Source organism: Myotis brandtii, unplaced genomic scaffold (genome assembly GCF_000412655.1).
Source record: "Myotis brandtii unplaced genomic scaffold, ASM41265v1 scaffold494, whole genome shotgun sequence".
Classification (NCBI taxonomy): Eukaryota; Metazoa; Chordata; class Mammalia; order Chiroptera; family Vespertilionidae; genus Myotis; species Myotis brandtii.
The window spans coordinates 2338753-2356477 of NW_005368860.1; the positions used below are offsets into that span (position 1 = coordinate 2338753).

General features: G+C 35.4%; 1 protein-coding gene across 6 annotated transcripts in view; it reads left to right on the forward strand.

The window, feature by feature from the left end:
• The window catches only part of TATDN1 (TatD DNase domain containing 1), a 27064-nt gene extending 9550 nt beyond the window's left edge, over positions 1-17514 (forward strand). For 4 of the 6 annotated variants that reach the window (XM_005876675.2, XM_005876676.2, XM_005876674.2 and 1 more), the window contains exons 4-12: positions 392-455; positions 2169-2312; positions 2404-2446; positions 6417-6502; positions 6586-6626; positions 8379-8455; positions 13159-13229; positions 14205-14331; positions 17336-17514. In XM_005876675.2, coding sequence (XP_005876737.1) covers positions 392-455; positions 2169-2312; positions 2404-2446; positions 6417-6502; positions 6586-6626; positions 8379-8455; positions 13159-13229; positions 14205-14331; positions 17336-17438 — 756 coding nt within the window. In that variant the 3' untranslated portion in view covers positions 17439-17514. Of the gene's footprint in view, positions 1-391; positions 456-2168; positions 2313-2403; positions 2447-6416; positions 6503-6585; positions 6627-8378; positions 8456-13158; positions 13230-14204; positions 14332-15643; positions 15833-17335 lie in introns of those variants that run through there. The other 2 variants (XM_014548068.1, XM_014548067.1) reach the window with 2 other exon arrangements.
• The last annotated feature ends 211 nt before the right edge of the window (positions 17515-17725 follow it).

The following is a 17725-nucleotide window of genomic DNA, read 5'->3' on the forward strand; positions in this document are numbered from 1 at the left end:
TGTAGTGGTGCGGTATCAGCACACTTGGTGGCTACTGCCTCTACATTGATTAACTTCCCAGAGATCTTTAGTTATTCAGTCTTTTGCAGTGTTTCACAACCTGATCTCTGCCTTCAAGGAACTCATGGTCTAATAGGAAAGACAGACATGTGAATGCATTTCAGTAGGTGGGAGTGATGAATTCTGTGTATTGTGTGTCTGTGCGTGGAGAGGAGTAGACAGGGACCACTCTACATATAGGAGATGATCCTTCAGCTGAATTTTAAAGGAATGGGAGGTGTGTGACAGTGATAGATAAAAGCATTCTGGAAAAAAGCAGTAATGGGAAGGCATGTTTGTGGAACAATTGCTGATACCTTGTTAAAGTGGGCTTATTTTATTTCTATTTCAGTTTATGATTACAGGTGGAAATCTACAAGACAGTAAAGATGCACTCCATTTGGCACAAACAAATGGTATCCTCATATTACTTTTACCAAAAGCAAATATGAATTAAGTTATTTTGAAGAAATCTTTCTGAGAACTGCTTCAGGTACAATACAATGGATCATGACTGTAGAAACAACAGGAAAATAGACTGATTTCAATGGGACATGATTATGATGAAAAGTTCGAAGTGCCCATTGGCATAGAGCTTAATAAGGATTGTACTTAATAAGGATTAAGATTTCAGTTAATGAGAATTAAGGTCACCAGGTATATAATTTAACCTCAAATATTCCTGATGTAGAATTTTTGTGTATATGTTGTAATGTGTTTAAGGTGAATTGCTTGCTATTTGCTCTTTTTTAACCTAAGCTGTGAAAAAACATTAAATATTTATTATGTAGACCACTGTGCAAGTAATACTGAACTACATAATCCATCCTGTACTTTATGTTCATACATTCTGCAATTATTTAAAATCTATGAAATTTTGGAATTGATTCCTAAAGAAATCTTAATTATATAAAATACCTCCTTTATCCAGCATTCATTTACTTATCAACCTTTTTTGGGGGGTGTGGTTTGCTTTATCTATTGGACACTGAAAAATTAGGCATTCTACGTTATTTTTCAAAATAACTGGCTTATTAAAAGCTATTGTTTATGGAAATCGCTTCAGGATCCACTGCTACTTTTTCATAATGATTAAGGTCATAAAAGTAGTCATCTTTCCAGAGCTTTTAGGTGATGAGAATATTGTCTTCCATACTTTTTATCCCCAGATACGTTTAAAAAAATCCTCAGATCTCCGATGTCAGCCCTTTTCCACTCCTCTCCGTGTACCTGTGTCCTCACTGCTTTCAAAGCTCTGCCTCCCTTTTTATGTAAACATCTGCTCAGAGTCACAGGAAGGCTCCACACCTTTCCCATGGTTCAGCTGCACCTTAAGCCACTCAAAAACCCTTTTGGCTTCATATTTGTGTACTATGCAATTAAAACTATCAAAAAGTATGGCCTCCAGATAAGTGAGCTTTATTTTTATTTAGAAAAACAAATTCCCCCTTCCACCTCTTTAAGTTACCCTTATTAATGGGAAGGAATATACATTTTAACTATTAAATACATGAAATAACACAACACATGAACAGTGACTATAAAAGATAAATTTAGTTATTGACATTTAATTCTACAATTGTTTTCATTTTCCGTTCTACAAGGCTCAGTATATACCAAGCTTTGTTTTTTGTTGTTAATCCTCACCTGAGGATATTTTTTCATTGATTTTTTTTAGGGAGAGTGGAAGAGAGAGGGAAAGGCACAAATGTTGATGTGAGAAAAATACATCGATTGGTTGCCTCCTCATGAGCCCCGACCAGGGCCTGGGCTGGGGAGGAGCCTGCAACCAGAGTATGTGCCCTTGACCAGAATTGAACCCAGGACCCTTTGGTCCGCAGGCCGATGCTCTATGCACTGAGCCAAACTGGCTAGGACTAAGCTTTGGGAAGAGTTGCATTAATTATTTTTATCAATATGTTAAGGCAATTTTCATCTTCATGCCCTACCTTGTTAAAGTATTCCAAAAAGTTTTATATGATTAAACTAATGCAATTCTGATAGTTTGAATAGTTTTTGGCTATTAAAAATTAACCAGTTGAAATTAATCTATAGTCTCATTTATGCATATTAAATATAAATATGAAAAATAGTTTAAAAATAATCCTAGGACATTATTTTGTGCTTAGATATGTTTTTCAGTACAGTTGGATGTCATCCTACAAGATGTGATGAATTTGAAAAGAATAACCCCGATATTTACTTAATGGAGTTGCTAAATCTTGCTGAAAACAACAAGGGGAAAGTTGTAGCAATAGGGGAATGTGGACTCGGTAAGTGCCAACCCAGCTCTGTGAGTGACCTTGAAAATATAATGATTTGTTCTGTACAAGTCATGAGTAATTATTCTTTTTTGTCTTGAAGATTTTGACCGACTACAGTTTTGTCCCAAAGATACTCAGCTCAAGTAAGGAAATTTGTTGACTTTAGAAATGATTGTAAAATCTTAATTTTTTTAAAAAAAATAGCTTTTATCATCCTGAATATATATCTTTAAGCATCAGGCTCTCTTTTTTTCCATTGTATATCAACAGTTAAGTGCAGCACATGCCATGCATACTTGCATGTAATTTCTAAGGGACCAAAGGTTAGATAGATCCCTGATTGATTAGCCATATAATCTGATTTTAATGGTAGAAATAAGTGATGAGTTTTATATAGTAGAGGCTTTGTGTTGCTTTTGACTTAATGCATTCATACATGAACCATTCCAATGAAATGAATCGTATTCATTTGTGGGGGATATGATTTAAGAGAAAGGATATGAAAAAGTGATCGGACCAAAGCCAGAAAACTTATTTTAGTCTTGCTGGGCTTTGGATAATGTCACTTTGGAGCAGAGGAATCCTTAAGAGCTATGTTGAGAGTGGTGTCTTCTTAGAAAACAACAAAGCTTACAAGCTTTGGGGACTTCCTATACCCTATTGCCTATAGCTTTTAGTTGGAGCTCCTGTCATACTGGTGGGTAGTGTTAGAGGCTGAAAAGAAAATTTAGGTCATAGGCTTAATTGAAGATGTGCATTTTGTTGAATTTCAAAAACAATTTTAATTGTCTAGATCAGTGGTTGGCAAACTGCGGCCCCTTGAGTGTGGCTCTTCCACAAAATACCACGTGTGGGCACGCACGTACAGTGCGATTGAAACTTCCTGGCCACACTCAAGGGGCCAAAGAGCCGCATGTGGCTCGAGAGCCGCAGTTTGCCGACCACTGGTCTAGATGATAAAATATTAGAATGAGCTTCTAAAGGAGGTTAATTTAGTTATTCCACCATTCAGCAAATATTTAGAGACTTATATGTGCCAGAAACTGCTAAGAACCCAATAGTCAAAAATGTGAATAAAGTATAATATCTGTCCCTACGGCCATTTAAGAATAAACAATCCTCTGCTTAGTTGCTTATACATGAGCAAGGAGTCTGGATCAAATTCTTTAAGATACCGTCTAGCTCTAGCATAATATTTTTTTTCTCTCTTAATATTTAATTAACCATTTTGTCATATGATCTTGATTAAGCCAGTGGCTTGAAGGGATTTTTCAAATTATATATGCCAAATTATATCTCCCCCTCCCTTCACTGCCCTACCACAAACAGCCCCATATGTCCAGCCCAGTTGAAAATGCCTATAGCAAGAATCAGATTGAGTAGCGATTCTGTCACACCCAGACTTCAAGCTCCAGAATTCCTGGAGCGTGAAGGTTCATAACCAAGTGACATAGGATGGATTACATTAATGTTCTTCGAAGTCTTTCAGTTCTCTAATCTTTATAACCATGTCAGAACTATTTAATTAGTGACATAATATTTGCTGTGTTTTTCAAGGATGCTCATGTGATTACCCACAGGATCACTAAATCCCTTTATCTCTCTTAAATATCATGTAGGTCAGTTCACTTAATCTTAAGTTCACAGATTCATATTTAAGTAGAAAAAACAGTTGTCTGTAGTGGTTTCTTAAGTTAAGCCCACAGATCATAATTCCTCCACTTTGGTGTCTTTTCAGCCAAGATAAGCCTCATGAGGCAAAGACTGTGGTGTGAGAATAATAAGACTTTAGAACTATTTAGAACTGTAAATTACAGGTGCTCTTTGAAGGAAAGAAGTAGCAATTCTAATGTTCAGAAGCTGACAGAGATGGATGAGCAGGACATCCGAGTAGAGCGTATGCTAAGTGTAATCAGGCAAATTCTATTTTCTTACCTGAGCAGCTATTTTATTGGGACTGCTTATGTATGTCCGAGGAGCCCACAACTTGGCTACATAACTTTTTTGTACTAAAAGAACTCAACTTTTTGTGGCTTTTAGTCCACATTTAATTTAAAGTAACTATAGCACTAAAATGCCTAGCGGAAGATTTTCCTCCAGACCCCTAAGGAAATTTTATGAAAAATGACCCTTCAGTGGTTAAACTTCTCATGTCATTGGTGCTTCTGGCCCCAATAGCACCACTAGACAACACAACAACCACATGGAAACATATTTTTGAAAGCAAAACTTTATGACACATTCTATGATGAGTGAAGATAATTTAAGAGCTATTTGTTTTTTTTCCTTAATAAAATGGAACCTACTGTGTTGAAGACTCATGTGATTCTCTAAGCGTTTTTTAATAAATTAGAATAAAATCTGATGTGATCCTGGTCATTGAATGAATTTGTATGGAAAGTTACATTTTATTCATGAATATTTTAAAAGAGGACATAAATAATTAACATAGGTTGGAAAATTGTTTTTGCCTGCTCTGTAATAGGAAGGCTAATTTCCAAGCTGAGCATTCGATTCTGTAAGTCTCCAGCTTGGTCATGTGGCTTAGTACATAGAATTCTGCTGAAAAATATTTTCAGTTTAGAGGGGAGAACACAAAGTGGAGAATATTGCCTGCTGTGCATAGCCAGAAGCCGCACACTAAGTTCACAGAATGACTGGAGCACACTTACTTGCTGACATTTGAATTAATTTAGAGGTTATGAAAATAATGACTAGTAGTAATGATTTAAATATTTTTTCCCCTCAAGTTTCCCACACTGAAATTTCAGCACTTTAAAAATATTTTTGTTTATACTAACCCAGCAGAATTTTAAAAGGTGATTTAAAAACCTAAACATTGGGTAATAAAGACATAGACCACCGATTTTAGGATGACTATGTCTTTTAAAAGTATATTTTTGTTTCTAATTTTGAAATTGAGCATTTTCGAAGATAGAGGGGTACTCAGTAAAATAGCTGCTCTGCACTTCAGGAGACAAGATATGGGAAAATATTACCAAAGAGATTTAAGTTAAACACAGAGAAATTGTTCCCCAAGATCAAGAGGTCTAGAAGAGCTAAGCCCCTTGGAAAATAATAAGACACCTCTTGTCTGTAACTCCTGGTTTCACCTAAAACTACTTGACCATTAAGGAAAATGAGAGGGAACACTGTGCTAAAATGAAGGGAAAAAACACCCCTCCACCCACCACCCCATTATATCCTCTGGATATTATACTGTGGGACCAGGAAGAGGCTTCTTTGATACACCATGACTTTTGGTTTTGGCTGGGACTTGGAATTGGAGCACTGAAGTTCGGGTTCTGGGTTTGCCATGTTGTGTGTTGTGATCTTGAACAAGGTCCTGCCCACCTCTGACACCAACCCTTGTGCTATGCTAGATGAGATAATGGTATGTGGCACTTGGAAAACCTTTCTATAAAATATTCTAAAATATTCAGAGCTGCTACTTTATGTAATTTTCATTTTTCTGAAAAATGGAGTATTTTAGTTTTTGTGCTCTTTAACAGCTCCTTGTATTTAGTTTATAAGGGAATCCTTTTGGTACAGTGGCAGTAATTTATTATACAACAGCACATAGAAAACACTGAGTATAAATAAAGCTCTGCCTGGCTTCTCACTGGAGTCAGCTGGCTCCTGCTGATGGTGCTCAGCCAGCTCTCAGAGCAAGGGGCCGGTCGTGTATTTTCCATCACCAAACACATTCTGCAGGGAAGGGATCCCACAGGTTATAGGATGGTGTCTGCTTCATTTGCTGAGATTTGGTTGGACAGCTAGTTAAAAGTAATTATTTGGGGAAATACCCTATACCTCTAAACTTAAACTCTATAGCTCTTTAGTTCTAGTGATCAATAGTAAAGTACTACTTAATTTACCCTGTAGTTAATAATCATTTCTGAAAATTTTGTAATCCCAGAAAATGAAGTACCCCTTTCCAGAAGATGTGTGTTGTAAAAGCCTTTGGCTAAGCCTGGCATATTTTAAATGTCTCAACTTAGTATCTTTGCCCGATAATTTCTAGGGAAATTCCTTTAACTAAAAAAGATAATTTAACAATTATTTTTCTCATGCTAAAATAAAATTTTTAACAAAACCTTTTGTATTATGCAGATATTTTGAAAAACAGTTTGAACTGTCAGATCAGACAAAATTACCCATGTTTCTTCACTGCCGAAACTCACATGCTGAATTTTTGGGTGAGTTAAAGCTATAATATTTAGAATTTAAGTTTTGCAGAAATCCAACTATTTGCTAAAAGTTCTCTGTTTTTAATTCACAGACATAATGAAAAGAAATAGAGATCGGTGTGTAGGGGGAGTAGTAAGTATGAGTTGTTTTTACTAGATGCTGCAAAAAGCTTCTTGGTTATTAAGATTGGTCTTTTAAAGTAATTCAGATGTCAGCAATAAACTTACTAAGATTCCTCTCATTATCTGAAGGACATGTAAATTTAGTTACTGTCTTCAAAGTACAAAAATGAGTATAGAATTCTGTTCACTCTGCCTTTTCTATCAGACACTCTTAAATTTGAGCAAAATTAATTTTAATAATACTTAAAAATAATTTAACACTTAGGCTTGCCTTCTTAACTTCTTTTCAACTGTATTCACTATTATTACTCTAACTTAGAGACTCATTCTCCTTTCTGTAATTTGCTTCTACTCTAAACACTTCTATATGGTCATCTTAGTCATTAATCTTGAGACATTTCCCATAAATATTGTCTACCCACCACTTAACGCGAGTATCCATGTGACTTTTAATATTCTGGGGACCATGGACTCCTTTGAAAATCTGCCTCAGAAAAATGCTCAGATATGTCAATTTTCATACATAATCGCAGGAGAGACTCACTGGGCTCCAATAAAAAAACCTGTTCTCTAGGCAGAGGAAATAGCATTTTGCACTAATTGAATACCCACATTGCACTGCTTTGACAATTTCATATTTATGCTCTTAAATTCTTAGCCTCATATTTTATGCATACTAGTGATATGCATGCTTTTTGCATTGCTGAGGTATTAAATATTACAGTGCACATTTTTATCTGTAATTTACTGACCCTATAACTTATCCTTTAGGAATAGTACTTGGAAATTGAGAGAGGCTTTCATTAATGCTCTTGGTATTACTGGTGGCACTTAAACCTTCAGGCTCTACTTCTCAGCCCATTTACTTTATTTCTAAATAAGAATTTACTTGGATGATTCTATAATAGTTAAAAAAAAGTAACAGCAACAGCAAATCCAACTTAAATTTTTGACTTTTATTAAAAATTTTCAAATAAAGAAATAATATTCTGAAATGGTTTATATGGAGTCACGTTTAAAATTATTTGATACTGTTGGAGGCTATGTTTTCTAGTCAGAGGATAAAAATAAACCCTTTTGGGCATCTAATAGTTTTGTTGTATAGAAACTTGTTACCCAGTGTATTCTGACTCTAGCCTCAGTATTAATTTGATATCACTGGCTAAGTATGTTTAAAGGAGTGTTATTGTTTTTACTGGTTTTGATTACATAAATACTATGAAAGCTATACCTTACCTCCTATATCTTTGAAGGAGAAAAACGCCCTCTCAATTTTTTTTGCCTATTGAGCTGATATTATTAACTATATAATATTGTTTTAGCAACGTTCTTACAACCTCTTTATGTCTTAAAACTTGCCTCTTAAAAGTAATTTCTAACCGAAAAATTGAACGTTTAAAAATATATTTTTAATAGTTTTATAATATTTCTAATTTTTTCTCATGCTTTTGCCTACGAATGTGGTTCCCTAGTCCAGTTTTCCTTCCTGGAGATGCATGCTGTAATGTATACATGCCCTAATGCCAGTGGAGATAGCCACAGGGGGCCACAAAGGCAGAGATTTTAGGCAGCCAACAAATTCCTTCTTATCTCATGTAATTGGAGATGATGACAGGTTATAATTGAAAATAAAAATTGTAGAGGCCACCACATTTGAAATCTTGTGGTCCAAAAATCCTAAATGCACCTATATTTTTGCTTAGAAAAATCTTATTAAAGGAAAAGTAATTATAATAATAGAATTATGCCTGTATGTCTTTAGGTACATTCATTTGATGGTACCAAGGAAATAGCAGCTGCTTTGGTTGACTTGGATCTCTATATAGGATTTAATGGTTGGTAGGTTCTGTTTTTGTTTTTTAACATATTAAGCGGATTCCTTAAATTGTTATAGTGAATTGCTGATGATAGAATTTGTTAATTTAGTTTGTATTTTGCATTGACCTTGGCCTGAAAATTTCAGTAATTATGTAGGAAATTAAACAGTACTATTACAAGTTAAAGCTGGAACATTAAAAACTACCATGTGTTCCAATAATGGAAAATAATTTTATGTTGAGCTCAGCAACTAGCTTTCTGTAGCAATGCAGTTTATTTTCAGGTTATTTTTGTCCCTTTAAAACATACCTGTTCATTGTGTGTGTGTGATGACTGACCACGGGGGAAAGGTTATACTATGACATAATCATCTATATCTCTGTAGGTCAATTAACTGGGGCTTAGAGAAGCTAAAAAACAGGTATAAAGTAACTCAAAAGTGTGAGGACCTGTGTCCTCTGGCTCCTCACTCAGTGACCTTTCTGCTGTTATGCCAAATTAAAACCTCACACACCCAATACAGGCTCATTTTCTTCCAGATTTGGTGAGCCTCCACCAGTGTCTTTTTACAGGATGTCAGTGTAGGTCATTAAATAAATTGCAAAGTAGTATAAGATTACTTTCCATCATTTGTGTTTAATTTCCTTAAAATTATTTTTCTGATTTTTTTTTTACTATAATCTTAGAAAATAGAAAAATGAAATTTACCTGTTTGCTATAGAGTTCAGACTTACTTAAATGTTCTAGTATTTTAAGTTATTTAATTACTATACAAAGGACTACATGCCTATGGAAGAGAAAGTCCAGTAGTACTAAGAGGCTTTAAACACTCTCCAGCATGTCCTGTACCCCTGAATCAATTTTTCCAGAGGCAATCACATTACTCTTTATCACCTTCTAATTTATATGCATTGTTATTCATTCCCTTTACCTGTTCTCATGAAGGTATATGAGCATTTAAGTCCATATTCCATACTGTTCCCCCACCTGCATTATCCTCCATAGTCCCCTTAGTTTAGAGTTTTCGGTTATATGCATATTCCATGTTTTCATTATGTTTGTATATTGTTGACTGCTGAACCATGTGGTGTACCACTTTTTTTATTCTCCTGGAGTAACTTTCCTCATACTTTTGTTTACTTGGCTTTCTTCAAAACTAAGCTTCTTACACTTTGCAACATCTCTATAAAATGCCTATGAGGAAACCTGTCTAGATAATCTGATTGTTCCATTCCTTCCAGACCCTTCCATCTTGCTGCTTGTTAGGACTAGTGTTTCTTCTTTGATAGAACTATTTTTAGATCCCATGTATTCCTTTTGTGTTGCTGGAACACATTTGAAAGTGAATTTATTCTACTTTTCCCTCTTGAAAGTTTGCCTAGATAGTGGATTTAAAAAAAACCCACACTTTCATTTGATATTTTTTCTGCAGCATCTTCTCATCTCTCCGAAGAATTACAGTTTTTTAAAGTTATTTTCTGTTTGCCAAAAAATGCTCCGTGTTCCTTTTCCCCCTTTTGTTGTTTTGGTCTCTATCACAATGGAGGCTTTCTTCAAATGTCAGGCTGTTCTTCCCTGTATACTGGAAAAGTTAAAAAAAGAAAAAAAAGCTGATTGGAAGCTCAGTGGTGAGATAGCCTATCAACTGGGCCAGTCAAGTGGCCAACTGACATTCTCAGCTGGGATTCCTAAATGTCAGCTTGTTGAGCTCTTCCTCCCAGTTGGTTCAGTGTCTCCAGAGAGGATCCTCTGCTCCCTGCTGGAAAAGTGGAATGGAGATTCATAAATGTGCCTGTGTTCTGAAGCAGGGAGGGGTTGGAGAGAGGATTTCACTGTGCAGTAAGCAGTCTCCATTTTCAGTTCCATGCCTGACCCTGCACTCCTCTGTGCTTGCTCTCCAGTCTAGTCTCTGGTTTAAATTCTCCAGACTGTACACATCTCTCTCCCTCCTATATCCTCCCTCTTTCTCCCTGGGTGGGGGCAAAAGTAATTAATCATCTCTGCACTAGTTCATGAGAAAGTAATCTAGGAGTCCCATCTTCTCTTTACTCTGACTTTTCACTTTTCAAACAATCCCCCCTTTCAGTCCCCTGCCTTATCCGTCTTTTCCTGGTTCTTCCAGTTCTTAGAACTTTCTTGGGTGAATTGGTTTGTCTTCAGTATTTCTCTCTATAGGCATATAACACTTAAGTTGCTTAGCAGGTAAATATGGGTTATCATTTCTCCATCCACTCTCTACTCTATGTATTTTGATTAGGGGTTAGAAATGCCTTCTAGTTTCATAAAAAACACGCTGTTTCTTTTTTTCCTTGTTATTTTGGGATGGCTTTCCAGAGACAGGGGTAGAAGGCTTTTATTCTACCCATTTGAACTGTCAAGTCTGTTTCAGATGTTTCTAAATTATCTCGAGTTTATAAAGACTTAGCTTTTTTCCTCCCTACATTAACTGAATTAATGGATTAGTCGTTTAGTCAGAGTCAGTATTTCTGGTCTTATTTTGAAATTTATTTTAGTCTTAATCTGAGTTTCTGCAGTATGGTAATTTATACTATCTATAACAAACTTTGGTTTCTAATGATTAAATTATAACCTTCTTCCCCCCGCCCTCACCCCCCTCCCCCCCAAGAAAATGGGCAAGGTTTAAACTTGAACACACAATCTCAGTTGTTCTTCCTTAGACCCCGTCATCCACCCTGCCTCCAAGGCCTTTTCCCTCACTACGTATATTGTCTACCCATGGGCTATGCATATATGCACATAAGTTCATTGGTTAATCTCTTCCTTCTCCCCGCACTCCCCATTTCTGTATTTTGATCAATTTTTACAAACATGGAATACATGTTGGAAAAGTCTTAAGTCAGACATGATTTCATGAGATCAAAAATATGTAAATTGTTAATTTGGTGACAAGTTTTAAATTTAGTATCCAAACTGTGGGAGCAGAAAATTTAATTTTCCTTCTACCCTTTAAGTTATTCTGCCTGGATTCTATAATCAAATTAATATGAGATAAATTAATAGGAGAAAATATTCAAACTTATTACGTAGGTATATATGGGAGTTCCATGAGAGTGAGACCAGAGGACAGAGGAAGCTGATATAGCCATCTTGAGCTAAGAAGGGAGGAGTTGTGGTTTGGGACTTCAAAGGGGAGAAAAGGAGTTCACATGGAGATGAAAAGCAAATGTTTGGTAAACAAATGTCTGCTGGGCCTTCTTTAACAATGGGACATAACAGGACTTTGATCAGATGGGCCTTGCTAGTTGGTTCCTCTGTTATACTTAGTTCATATTAAACTATTGTTGTTTATGATGATAGCTCCCTCACTGCACTGGAGCAGATCCTCTTTCTAAATTCTTAGGCCAGTGGTCGGCAAACTGCGGCTCGCGAGCCACATGCGGCTCTTTGGCCCCTTGAGTGTGGCCACAAAGTTTCAATCGCACTGTACATGCGCGCCTGCACATGGTATTTTGTGGAAGAGCCACACTCTTTTGTAGAAGGGGCCGGAGTTTGCCGACCACTGTCTTAGGCAGTTAGGGAGAAATGTCAAAGTTTTTCCTTAAAAATAACTAGCTTCAAATAATAGCCCAAAGGCATATTTGCAGTGGCAAACTCTGCTTCCCCTTAATACTGAGCATATCAATATATTTTAGAAAATATTTACATTGACCAAGTACTAATATGGCTGAAAATAATTCTGTTTTCTTCTAGAGAACACTAATTAAAAGACTGGTACTTATGGTAAACTAGACAAACATTTCACTCCCACCCCTCCTAAAACCCTACTAAAATTATATCCAAAAAGGGAAACGTATAAAAATGAAAGTGAGTTTTGCTAATGTAGATTTCTGGAAAACAGGTGAAACTGAAAGAGAAAGTTTAGACTATACCACTCTAAGTTGTGTCAATTTCTCAGAAAAGTGAAATATTCTAAAAAGTTTTACTTACTCATAGGAAGTTATTGTATCCTCCCCAAAGGCAGGATCTGGTTGGAATAGATCTTAATTTGGATTCAGTAAGGCTAGTTAGTGACAAGGAGAAAATTCTGAGATGTCCTGAATTAAACCACAACAGGCCAGAAGGTTGAAGGAAGAACAGGAGGGGGTTAATCAGTAAACAACTGCAAGGCCAGGTAACAAGACTGCTCACATTCCTGTATGTTGTCTGGTAGAATTTTGGATTAACTGCCTTGTGGCTATTTCCACAATTATCTAAAAAGAGACTAGCTAGGCGCCATCTGCTTGAACTTTCCAATCTATTACCCACAGCCAGTCCCAGAACAGACACCTTCCTGGAAGACCTTGAGCCTATCCCAGAGCTGACCCTGTTTCACCTCCTCCCACCCCTTATCTATCTATATACACTGTAAATTCTTTCAAAACAACTCGTATCCCCACCATGATGTGCAAGAATGCGCAACTCTAGGATGGCTGACAAGTTGCCTTTTCCATCTAGTACTAGTGCTGGTGGTTTAAACTCCATACCCCAGGACCTGGTCTTTTTCTTGCTGGCAATGGCCTAATAGCCCTTTAAAAAAACTTTCAGCCTTGGTGGTTAGAACTTTTATTTAATATGGATGGGCAAATACAATGGTATATTGCCTCTGTAGCCAACCAAAGTTTGTTTTGGGATTTTGAGTTAGTTTTGTGATCTGTTTAGACAAGTTTATAGTATGAAAAGTCATTAAATACACCTTTTTATTTTATACATTAATATCTTTTAAGCTCACTGAAAACTGAGGCTAATTTGGAAGTTTTGAAGTCAATACCTAGTGAAAAATTAATGATTGAGACTGGTAAGTTTGTTTTTAGAACTTTTTCATATTAACCCATTCCAAAAAAAGAACTAAAGAAAATTGAACATATGTTTTATTTTAAAACAGCACACAGCCTCAACAGTTACATTTTTTAGAAAACCTTTGGGGTTGTTATCAATTGGTGGAAAAATATTTATGCAGGTGATTTTTTCAATTTTAGAAATTTGACAAAAGCCTAAGCACTTACAAGGGGATGACTAAACAAGGAGTCTTAACTAAGCTAATTTTAGCTCAGGGTTTAAAAAACTATTCAGAACTTTTTACACAATGTCTTCTTTGCAATGACTTAATTCTACAATACTTTTAAGTGCAGAAATTTAAATCAAATTGGTTTAGTCTAAGAATTTCTGATAGTAATCTGTTGCATCTTAAAACAAGGTTAGAAGCTAACATTTTTATCTATACCCTGGAACACAAGGATTTTATACAAGAGGACTTTTTTTGTGAAGTCAAGGCTGAGCCATTCTGAAGAAATTAGGCTTATTTCCTTGGGGAGTAATGAAAACTTAATGAGGTCATTAAAAGTACATAGCTTATAGAATGTGTAAGCTATTACAATTCTTAATTAAGGAAATAGGTTATTGAATAACCCCAGTATGCAAAGCTACTATTTTTATATTCAGTTGAGGCAATACAGAAGTTTGTTTAACCTAAATGTTTTCATGTTACAATTGTATTTCTTTTAGCTTTAGATCTTTTTTTAAAAGCATATCATACATCAGCAATAATGGGGGTTGGGGGACAGAAGTGAGTCTTATAAAAACATTTAAGAATTTGTACAGTTTAAGATTTCTGTCTTGTGTGTTTCTTAGAACCTTTCTGTTGCTTTTTGCCATGTTTGAAGCTGAATCATAACTTATATTTTAGAGGTTATATATTAGCTTGGTAATGTTCATTTAAAAAAATAATTCAAAAAGTTAAACTTCTGAAGAGACTTCTATTTGCTAATTCTAGATGCACCTTGGTGTGGAGTCAAAAGTACACATGCTGGTTCAAAATATGTAAAAACGTCATTTCCTACCAAAAAGAAATGGGAAAATGGGCACTGTTTGAAAGACAGAAATGAACCTTGCCATATAATGTAAGTATTTTGTTTTCATGGTCTTCAAAACTATTAAAACCAACCACCAAATGCCACTTAACAAAATGAACTCAAGGGACATAAAGTTGGGTGAAGTCCAAATGAAGTTCAGATCAAATACAACCATTTTAATGCAGTGGTTTTTAGGAATTTGCACCTGAATTGCTCTATTTCAGCTCCTCTTTTTATATCCTCTCTACCCCAGTGGTTTTATTGCTGCAGTGAGAACTTCGTGTGATTTTGGTCACTTGTCATTTTGTAGAGAGGGAAAAGATCTTAATGCTTTCCATATAGGAACACCTTACCTGGTTTAAGTTCTGTTCTCATGCAGCTTCCTGTTGATGGTTATAAAAATGCAATCTTAAGACCTTTTTAATGGTATCTGTACTTTGAATGATTTAAAAACTTGAATAAACCTAAGAAATAACACATGAGAATTTCCTTTTTCCAAACAAAAAGAGGGGTAGAACTTTATAGATTTTTGTTTTCCTTAAATTCATAATCTTTTTGATTATAATGTACAGGCAGAAAAGTGAATTAATTTTACCAAAACATATTGGAAAGACTTTTTGCTTTATTAAACATGCTAGTGTTGGCAAATACTTTAGAACTTAACTCAGGGGTCCTCAAGCTACGGCCCGCGGGCCACATGCAAATACAAATATTATATTTGTTCCCGTTTTGTTTTTTTACTTCAAAATAAGGTATGTGCAGTGTGCATAGGAATTTGTTCATAGTTTTTTTTTTAAACTATAGTCCGGCCCTCCAACGGTCTGAGGGACAGTGAACTGGCCCCTTTTAAAAAGTTTGAGGACCCCTGACTTAACTGTTTTAAAACCCCTGGGTGAGGAATATATTCTGCTTAGTAAGGAATCACTTGTAATTTTTCTGAAATGTACATTCTTGCAAATTCAGAATATAACACCTTACCTGGTTTAAGTTCTGTTCTCATGAAGCTTCCTGTTGATGGTTATAAAAAGGCAATCTATACTCCATTTTCTATACTATCTTACTGTTAAGTATACCTGTTGACTTTAGCTATACATTTACAAGACGAAATTTAAACATGTTTCTAAATGCCGACAGTTAAGAGCTAAAAATGCATGATTCGCAACTACAATCATGAATACCAGTTCTGAATAGGCAGAGCTTGGGAAAATCAACATCTGCAAACTGAAAAGCTTAAGCCACATTTCAAAAACACACCTGCCACAGTCAAATTAACTAATTGGCAAGTTAAAATTCCTACTTACAAAGTCGTTTTAATCAAATTCCATCTATTAACAGTTCTTTATTTTAATTATTTGTATAGAGATCTCCCTTCTAAATAAATTCCTTGAAGCACATTTTGGAGGTCTTGCTATATGCCATTTTACTGAGGCTATATAGAAGAATCCAGGCAGTCCCTTCCCTCATCTATCCACCAATGAGTAGGTACATTGTGCCAGGCACTTTGGATAAGGCACTAATTGAGTCAGACGAGGATTCCTTCCCTCTGGAACAAACAAGCACATAAAAAGTATAATTCTAGCTGGTAGTGGTGTTATAGAAGTATGAATGTGTGACTGGGACCATAGGACATAGCAACTGCCCGCCTTGAGGGGAAATAAGAGAACTAAAGTGACATTTCAACTGTTTTACTAACTGGAAATTATGCCAGACCAAGATAAACACGCCGAGCAAAGGCAGACTGTTAGAGGACTTAGCTGCTCCAGGGGAACAGTGAGTTAGGGTGCCAGAAAGTAGGATGCACGAGTAAGTGATCAGTCTGGGAAGGTAGAGTGAGGCCAGATTGTGAGGGCTCTTCTGTGCCAACTTTAGTAGTTTAGATTTTATCAGGACCCAAAGGATTTTAAACGGGAAAATGGCAGCTTTTTTCTTAAGCTGTAACTGGTATCAGTGTGGAGAAAGGACTGGAAAGGAGAAGGGTATCAGGAATCTATTTTGCACAGTATTATGCAAGTTCCAATTCCAAATAGTTTAATAGAGGAAAATTCTGCAATTTACGAAGAAAATTGGATCTTTAGTGTCAATTTAAATGTTAACAGATTTACTTTCAGCATATTTTTGACTGTCAGATAACAAAAATTCAGTCAGTTCATTTAGTATACAAATTAAGCAAGCATTTTGTGCTACTTTTACAGAATAAAGTTCCAGTTAATCTTTAATCTCCATCCCTAATACCATTTGGTGTTTTATATTTAAGAAACTGATAAAAAGGAACAAAAAGCTTAAGATAAAGACTATTTAAATGTTTAATTTTTACTTTAAAACTTTATAATTCATGTATAAAAATATTCTATCTATATATAAGAATGCTAGAAAACATTACTGATAATTATTTTAGGGAGAAATTGAAAGAATAACACCTGGGCTATTCTCTGTATGGCAGGGGGAAAAGTACAGGAAAAGAAAGCCCAGTCTCCCCCCCTACCAAACACATTATTCCGAGTAAATAACTTCCTTGGCTTTCATTGTGCTAGTGATCATGCCACAGTTTCTTGCTATCCTTTACTACTAGTTCTCTAAGCAGTGGCTTTCAAATTTTGATGGCTGTCCCCACAATGACCTACATTGACGCATTACACATGTACATACATAAATGAAATAGTACTTGCCTACATGCACTGTACTTTTCCTTTTGTAACTTTCAATTTTTTAAAAGCTTACCATGACCCAGTAATGAGTATGTAATGACCCACAGTTTAAAAGGACTCATTTCTACCAGGTTAATTCCCTAATTGAGGTACACATAATATAGGCTGCCTTTATAATTTATTTGAAACTGGTTTTTGGCTCTAGTTATATGCAAAAACTACCACAGAAATCTCTAATTACTCTAATTAAAATATCCTAGCAGTTAAACTTTCTGATAGTGCTGAAAACTTTAATACCCGCTTAAGCTTATTAAAAGTGCTAGTATCATTCTTTATGTGGAAAAAGATAAATAGCTTTAAAACAGAATATGTAATTGGAAATTTAAACCATCTATTTTTGTTTTTAGTCAAATATTGGAGATAATGGCAGCAGTGAGAGATGAGGATCCACTGGAATTAGCCAATGAGCTATACAATAATACCATTAAAGTATTTTTTCCTGACATGTAATTGGTATGTATTTTCCATCATGTATGTGAAATTTCATGGTAAAACTTAGTTTCAATAAAGGAATTCTCTGGAATTTGTCTAAAGAGGTATTATATACATCACTGCACACCATCTCCCTTATTTCTATCTATAAAACCAGGATTTTTTTAATGTCACTTAATACCTCAGCTTAAAAGAATGAAAATCACCAAGTATTTAATTTTATAATCTCTTCAGAAGTCCAAAAGGACAATTTTATGTCAATGCTGCAAACACAGAATGGCTAACAAATATACTGATTTTCACAT